Below are 7723 nucleotides of genomic sequence, written 5' to 3' on the forward strand. Positions count from 1 at the left end.
CGTCTCCCAGGAGTTTAGATGGAGGGACCCAAGGGAGCAGATGGGAAAATGTAGAGGCTCCTGGACCCCATTTGTTAGTAAGAATGGCAAAGCAACTCCTCAACTCTGAGCCAAAACCACATCTCCACTGCAGCGTGGTGCTGGAGCAGCCCAGGGCAGCAGCCGTGCTCCGCAGCGTATGGAGGTTTCCGTCCAGGGTCTCCAAGGTTCTCATCACCCAGAACTCACACGGTTGAAAGCTGTCTCCTTCTCAGCAGGCCCAGCCTCAGAGACTGGAAGCTGCACAGTGTTGTCTTCTAGGCTGGCTCACAGTGTTTCCTGAACAGGGTGTGTTAGGTGTGGGCAAGCCCAGGGCTGGGTGCCAAGGAAGCCTGTGAGGCCGGAATGTTGATCTGTGGTTAACTAATGGACAACAGAGAGGCCAACAGCGCAGGCCGAAGGATCCTGAGGAACTTGGTTTCCTGCCTTCTCTTGGGGTTGTTCAGCCCTCTTTGGAGCCTAGGTCTGTAGTAGGCCCCCACCTCCAGGCTTACTGAGGTCCATGCTCAAAGAGGGTGGATCTGGGCCCAGCGCACTACTCAGTAGTGAGAAGCCCCACCCACAATGCAGAAGGACTGTTCTGCCTGGGGAGACAGTGATAAGAAGTCCCGCCTCACCCCTTTGGGGGATAAAGGTTGGCTCCTATTCTTAGGGCCCCACGTACTCAGAAGTGTGTAGGCTGAGGAACTGGGCCGTGGCAAGCGGCATTGGGGAAGAACCCTCACATGGTGACTGGGAAGTGACTAGAAGCTTCTGGGGAAGGGTCCTGTGAGAGGGGTGTGTTGAGAGGTGGGTCAGCAAAGTTCCCAGTTGCTTGAGGCTGAGGTTCCTTTGTCAGAAACTCAAGACCAGCACCAAAGTATCTGAAGTGTCCTGGAGGGCAGACAAGCTTCCACAGGGTGTCCCTGCAGGCTGGGACTGTACAAAGGGGGACTCACTAGTGTTCTCAGTGTGGCTGAGGCTTCAACTGCTGTTCTGGGACTGGCCCTCGCAGAGCACCCTCCCCATTACTCTCGGTACCTCCCCCAGGCTGTCTGGGTTTCTCTTTCATTTTCCCTTCTTGCTAATGGGCTAAGGAGGGTGTCTGTGTGCAGCCCAGGCCCACGGGGCTCCGGGCCTTCAGTGTCTTCGTCAGGAACATGGAACCTCTGCCAGGATGGGAGTCTTCACCCTGGAGCCAGGCCCCTATAGCCAACACCTTCAGGCTGGTGAGTCCTTGAGCGTTTTCCTCCCCAAGCTCTGTCCTCCCCAGCCGAGCTCCAGCCATAGCACTGATCACCCCAGCCATTTCCTGTCCACAGAGAGGTCTCCTAGGTTCTCTCTGGAACACAAGCTCTTTGTTCCTGGATGTCCAGATCTCTGGAGGCGATTGAGGACAACCCCATGTTGGGAGCCTACAGGCAGGCTGGCCCCAGGGGGCTCCACTCACAGACACCTGCTGTGGCTCTCATTCAAGAGCAGGTGGTGGTGCCCTGGGCATGGGGGCACTTGGTAGGCCCTGCAGAAAGCGGTCAGCACTATGCAGCTCTGCCCCTGAGAGCAAGCCCCTTCCTACCGTGGAGACAGACATCAGGCCAGGCCAGCAGGAGCCAGGATGACTGACCACAGACACAGCTGCTCTCCCCTGTGTCGTGGTTAGTCATCCTGAAGAACTGTCCCCACCCCTGCCCTGCTGGGGGAGGGAGGGAGCCATAAAGATGGAGGGAAGATTGTCCTCTGCAATGCTCATCCCCTCTCCCAGGGGCTGTGTGTCTTCCTTTTGAACTTCCTGTCCTGTGTCGCTGTTGAGCCCTTATGCAAAGAGGAGGAGTATTCTGTGGGGGACCACTGCTGCCCCATGTGCAACCCAGGTAGGAGCAGCTCCAGGAGCAGAGCTGTGCCAGGGAAACTCCTGGACTGAGTCTCTTGACCTCTAGGTGCTCAGTCCAGTGGCCCAGTGGGTCCAGGCTGTACAGTGTTCAGTCCGGGGATATCCCCTGGCCGTCTGGATTCCTCAGCTGCTGGGACCTTTGTGGTGGCACCCTGTAGGGTGGGCCTGGGACATAGGGAAGGCCCAGCTTAACGGGAGGCTGGGAGTGAAAATGGGCTGCGGTCAGAGGCTGTCCTGGGTGAATTAGGAGGCCCCACACTGTGAACTTCTGAATCACCCATAGAGGACACAGAAGGCAGATGGGCCAATGGGTCCTGTGGGGTTGTTGTTTTGGTCAGTGTGGTAGCTGCCGGAGTTCCGGGTGAGGGTACAGGGTAGGTTTCTGCAGGCTACCCCCAGCACTGAGGAACTGTGGTCTGTGGCTGCAGGTTACTATGTGAAGCAAGCCTGCAGTAATTGGACAGGCATAGTGTGTGCCCCCTGTCCCCCACAGACATATACTGCCCATGCAAATGGCCTGAGCAAATGCCTATCCTGTGGAGTCTGTGATCCAGGTAGGAGCTCTGTGGAGGTGGGCTGTGCGGAAGGCAGGCCCTGGTGCACTGGGACAGCCAGAGGACGGGTGCTCTCATCACCCTGTTTCTGACGGCAGACATGGGCCTAGTGACTTGGCGGGAGTGCTCCAGCAGGGAGGACACCGTGTGCCGCTGCATCCCAGGCTACTTCTGTGAGACCCAGGAGGGAGACCACTGTTCCACGTGCTCCCCACACACCAACTGCTCTCTGGGACAGAGGGTACTGGAGAGAGGTGAGCTGGCTGACTGTAGGTTCCTCCCCTGAGGCCGTTCTTGTCCCAGTTCCCCTGCTGCCTGGTGTCCAGAAACTGTCCAGCTCAGGGATTGCAGGAGGAGCTGAAACCTTGACCACTCCAGGCCACTCACCCCAGAGGAGTCCTGCTGGCAGGAGAGGCAGGAGAGCTATAGGCAGACAGGGGAAGGGAGGGGGAGAGAAGGGGCAGGAAGGGCACAGAGGGCAGGAGAGGGCAGGAGGCAGGGATGACACAGGGACAGGCAGGAGAGGGCAGGGAATCTGGGAGATTCGGGGCAGGGAAAAGGCTTTCTGGTGAGAGTCAGGAAGAGGACCGAGGGCAGAGGAGGGAAGGGGACCTCGGGCAGCACCAAGTCTCTCACTTCTGGTCTAACCGCAGCTATCTAGCTTCAACCCTGATGCCTAGCAGGAAGCCTGACTTGTAGGGTAACCTAGGGCAACCTTGGAACTCACCAGATGTGAGTGTGAGGCCAGTCTTTGCTTTTCATCTGGAATCTGGCCAGGACACCCAAAGGACCCCTGGATTATTAAATCAGGCCCCTTCCCTTGCCCAGGATGTCCTAGAATCACCCAACCCCTCACACACATTCTCAGGGTGTCGAACCCCTCACACACATTCTCGGGGTGTCAAACCCCTCACACACATTCTCAGGGTGTTGTCTACCACTGCCGCTCTCGGAGAACCATGTGCTGGAAGGTTCCAGAGCAGACAGACCCAGGCCTCACCCCAGGGAAACCCAGCTTCCTGCCAACCTGAGCCCAGAGTTTTCTGATTGTCTCTCTCTGACCCTCAGGTAATTACTTCCAGGACACTGTCTGTGCTGACTGCCCGACAGGGACCTTCTCACCTGGAGGGGCTCAGGAGGAATGTCTGCCCTGGACCAAGTAGGTGACCTGTACCCTGGGGAAGGAGCTATTCTGTTCCCGGGGAGAGGAGCACCCAAAGCCTGCAGAGCTGCACCCTTGATAGGCAGCAGTCAGCACAGCATGGGGAGCCTGTGCTCTCAGAGATCATTGGGCCTTAGGCGGGAGGTCACAGGCTGTGGCCAGTTCCCTATGAATGTGGCACCCGGGAGTCATGGATATGGGCATTATCATTTTAGTTAGGGTTTCTATTGCTATGAAGAGACACCATGAACCCGGCAACTGTTATAAAGGAAAACGTTTAATTGGGGGCTGGCTTGAGTTCAGAGGTTAGTTCATTATCATCACAGCAGGCAGCAGGGCTTCATGCACATGGTGCTGGAGAGGTAGCTGAGAGTTTTACATCTGGATCAGCGAGCAGAAGGACAAAGAGGTGACACTGGGCCCAGCTTGAGCTTCTGGAAACCCAAAAGTGGCCCCCAGTGACACAGTTCCTCCAACAAAGCCAGAGGCCACACCTCCCAATAGTGCCACCATGAGCCCTTTGGCAGCCTTTTCATTCAAACCACCACAATAATGACCTCAGGTGAGGTCCCATCTCCACCTGAGCCAGGTCCTCTTTAAATGAGGGCCTGAGACCCTAAAGCTCACCCAAGAACGCAGGGTCTCTGAGGGTTACTACGTGTCCTTGGGTTTTCAGGTGTGGCTTCCCTAGGGAAGGGCCCGGTGGTCCCCCCTTCTCTCCTTGTCTCTCTTCACTGCTGTCAGCTCAGTTCCCAGCTTTGCCCCATCAACCCCCTCACTCTCCTTCCCTCCTTCTCTTTCTCCCACTTGCCCTCCCTCTCTCCCTCTCTTCTTCCCTCCTTCCCTCTCTCTCTCCCTCCTTTCTTCCCTTCCTCCCTCCCTCCAGCCCTTGTCTTTTGCTGTAGTACGAGTTCTAATTTGTCTTAATAATAAAAATCCAGAGTCAGATTCTAGGGGCTGAAACTGAACGACCAGAGAAGCAGAGCAGCCCCCCACTAGAGCTCCTACCTCAGACTGGAGAGAGCGTGAGCTCCTGTCTCCTCCTGCCTGCTATTCCTCTCTCTGCCCAGTCTGTCACTTCCTGTCTGTCTGTACAGACCTCCAGACCTCTATGGCTAACTAGTGGCTGGCTCTGGCCTCTCATCTTCAGGCAAGCTTTATTTGTTAGGGTACAGAGAAGGTGCCACCACGCTTTGCTGCTTTTTCCGCCCTGCTCCTTCACTGGTTTTCCTTTTCTCTTATTTCTTCCTTTCTCTGTCTCCCCATAAACGGGCTTGATGACTGTGGCCGACCCGAGTCTTGCCTCAGAGCTGTTGACCACCCGAGTGGCTCTGAGCTTCATGGACCCTTCCTTAGCCCTGCCCCGCTAACAGCGCCCAGTCTGCTGACCTGTTCCCTTGGCTGCTCTCTCCTAGGTGCGATGCCTGGCATCTGAAAGCAGAACACGGGACCAGCAGCACAGATGCCACCTGCTCCTACTCCGGGCTGTTCTACTTTGTTTGTGTCAGCTCTTTGGGCGTTATTTTGGTGGTTGTCGCAATAGTTTACATCTATGTTATAAGAAAGAGATCACATACCAGTGAGCATCCTTTCAGGTCTTACAACCCCAGGAGGGATCCCAAGGGTCCTTGCTGGGTTTGGGTCCCTCTTTGTGCAATGGCTAGCGGTGGAGGCTTTCCCCAGAACCCAGCTGTCAGGTGACCTCTCTGGGGCCCTCCCCTTTTTCCCTCCCCCACTTTCTCCCTCCCTTCCTTTTCTCCTTCCTCTGTCTCAGCCATGCTGTGCTGAGCTGGGTACCAGAGACCAGAGACCCGCTTGCAGACCAACTCAGGCCTGGGAAGCTCTTCATGGTTCAGGGAAGTAAAAAAAAAACAAACCCACTAAGGGCCAAACAGGCCACACTCTTGGCAGTGAGGAAGCATACTCCTGTGTGCTCACCTCTGCACATTCCCAGTATAGGTGGCCTCTTCCTAGTCTCCGAGCTGGGTCAGACAGCTCATCCCCATCCCCTACTCATGTGAGTGAGTGAACCCCAACTCTGTCAAGTTGACTTTGGCTTCCAGGAAGGTAGGCCTCTTGTGGGTTTGACACATGTCCACGCTCACTTCCTCTCTTTGAGAAGGTCAGACTATGGGGGTAGACCACACAGCTGGGAGCCCAGAATGTGGGTTCTGCATTGCTGTGTACCCATCTCCTCTGGCCAGTCTTGTTTCACCCTCTCTCATGACCTGATGTCTTTGTGTTACAGGACTGGCAGCCAGGGAAGTGGAGCCCTTGCAGGTATCATTGCTAGAGGTGTTTGGGTTGGGGGAGGAGGTTCCAACAGCATGAAGAACCCAACTCCTTGGTCTATGCTGAGCTTTGTCTGTGCCCCAGAACTATGCAGCCCCTGGCTTGGTGCCTGAGAGGCGGGATGGAGGCTAGATATAATGGGCCAAGCAGTGTTTAAATGAATACAGTTTGTATGTTGTTATTTCTGGTGTAAAGCTAGCTGTGCGGGAGCCTGGCAGGACAAAAAGCAGGCCTGCAGCTCCTACAACGGCGGGACTTCACCCTGGGTTTCTCTGGCAGAGGCAGGACAAAGACAACACTGTCAAGCTTCCTGTCCTTGAGGTTGGGTCTGCTGCGACTGAGGAGGAGACAGCTTTCAACCGTGTGAATTCTGGGTGATGAGAACCTTGGAGACCCTGGATGGAAACCTCCATACGCTGCGGAGCACGGCTGCTGCCCTGGGCTGCTCCGGCACCGCACCGCAGTGGAGATGTGGTTTTGGCTCAGAGTCGAGGAGCTGCTTTGCCACTCTTAGTGTCAAATGGGGTCCAGGAGCCTCTACATTTTCCATCTAAAATCCTGGGAGGTGGTGACCAAGCCTCCAGTATCAGTGACAACTGCCACTGACCCTACTGCCTGGCTATTCCTGTCAGCTCACAGCATTCGGTCTAAACCCTAGGCTGCTGCCTGCCCTGAACAGGTGGGCTGGTGAGCGCGGCCTCCCGGGTCTGGGGAGCACCCCCCGTGAGACATGAACCAGGGGATTCATTTATTTTGAGGGTCTGGGGCTGCAATCCCAGACCTTGACCATGCAAGGCTTTGCCACTGAGCTATATTCCCAGCTCTCTCTTCATTTTTATTTTGAGGCAGAATTATATGAAATTGTCTGGGATCACTTTGGACTCATTCTGTACCTTGGGCAAGCCTCAAACTTGACCTCTCTACCTCAGCCTTTCAAGTAACTGCGATTACCTCAGTGGGCCTCCAGGCTGGGACAAGATTCTTCTCTGTTCTTTTCTCTTTCTGGTGCATGTGTGTGTGTGTGTGTGTGTGTTTGTGTGTGTGTGTGCACGCGTATGCAGGCTAGAGGTCCTTTGTGTGATATTCCTTAGTGGCTAACTATCTTGAGCCAGCCTGGGGCTCACCAATTCAGCTAGACTAGTCTGCCCCTGAACCCATCTCTGTCTCCTCAGTGCTGGGAGGATAGGCACACAGCATTACACCAAACTTTTTAAGTGGGTTCTGGGGATGAACTTAGGTTCACGAAGTCACGACCTTACGCTTGTGGGTCAGTTTAGTGACTGAACCATTCCCTCGCCCTCAGAAAGATTTTCTAAATTACATTTGTATCTTCTCTTATTTTTCTACTTGTTATAAGAAATAAATATTTTTTGTTACATGCCCTGTCTCTTTGTAGACATCTGTGTCTCCTCAAACATTTGTTTGTGATTGCGACGGTGGCTACTCCAGGGTTCCTGGGTCAGGCGGTCTCTTGGTGAGGGGCATCTACGGGCATCCTTGGGTTTTTTATCCTGCTCACTGGAATTCATTCCGTCGCTGCCTTGATTTCTGGCCCTGTACCAATAGGTGTCTATGAACCTCTCACACTCATGAGAGTGATTGCCTGTCAAGCCAAGCGCTGCGCTCTGGGCTCCCTTGTCTCCTTGCCCTGGTCCTGGCATCAGCTCTCCAAAAGACTGTTTGTATTTATAAACACAGTGTTGAGGTTGAGACTGCGGCGAAGTGTGCTCTTTCTGAGGTGCACAGGGGTCAGTCTTGGTTGCCAGTTTGATTGAGTTCAGAGGTGCCTTTGAGGTTAGCGAGATA

The 7723-nt window shown here is 54.9% G+C and overlaps 1 protein-coding gene across 1 annotated transcript; it reads left to right on the forward strand.

Annotated features, from left to right (window-relative positions):
- The first annotated feature begins 753 nt into the window (after positions 1 to 753).
- On the forward strand, positions 754 to 7295 carry Tnfrsf14 (TNF receptor superfamily member 14). Its single transcript, XM_050153334.1, has 8 exons — positions 754 to 1247; positions 1781 to 1889; positions 2338 to 2463; positions 2562 to 2717; positions 3532 to 3622; positions 5041 to 5204; positions 5874 to 5905; positions 6197 to 7295. The coding sequence occupies exons 1-8, from the start codon at positions 1179 to 1181 to the stop codon at positions 6293 to 6295; spliced, it is 846 nt and encodes a 281-aa protein (XP_050009291.1). The 5' UTR covers positions 754 to 1178; the 3' UTR covers positions 6296 to 7295.
- The last annotated feature ends 428 nt before the right edge of the window (positions 7296 to 7723 follow it).

The sequence above is a fragment of the Alexandromys fortis genome, unplaced genomic scaffold, assembly GCF_014885135.2.
Source record: "Alexandromys fortis isolate MF-2015 unplaced genomic scaffold, M_Fortis_MF-2015_v1.1 scaffold_88, whole genome shotgun sequence".
Taxonomy (NCBI): Eukaryota; Metazoa; Chordata; class Mammalia; order Rodentia; family Cricetidae; genus Alexandromys; species Alexandromys fortis.

Excerpts from the sequence above, each read along its gene's own strand:
- Tnfrsf14 (XM_050153334.1), top strand. The coding sequence starts at position 1,179 with ATGGAACCTCTGCCAGGATGGGAGTCTTCACCCTGGAGCCAGGCCCCT. Across the intron at positions 2,464-2,561 it reads CTGTGGAGTCTGTGATCCAG|ACATGGGCCTAGTGACTTGG; the intron begins GTAGGAGCTCTG and ends TTCTGACGGCAG. Across the intron at positions 5,906-6,196 it reads GGGAAGTGGAGCCCTTGCAG|AGGCAGGACAAAGACAACAC; the intron begins GTATCATTGCTA and ends TTTCTCTGGCAG.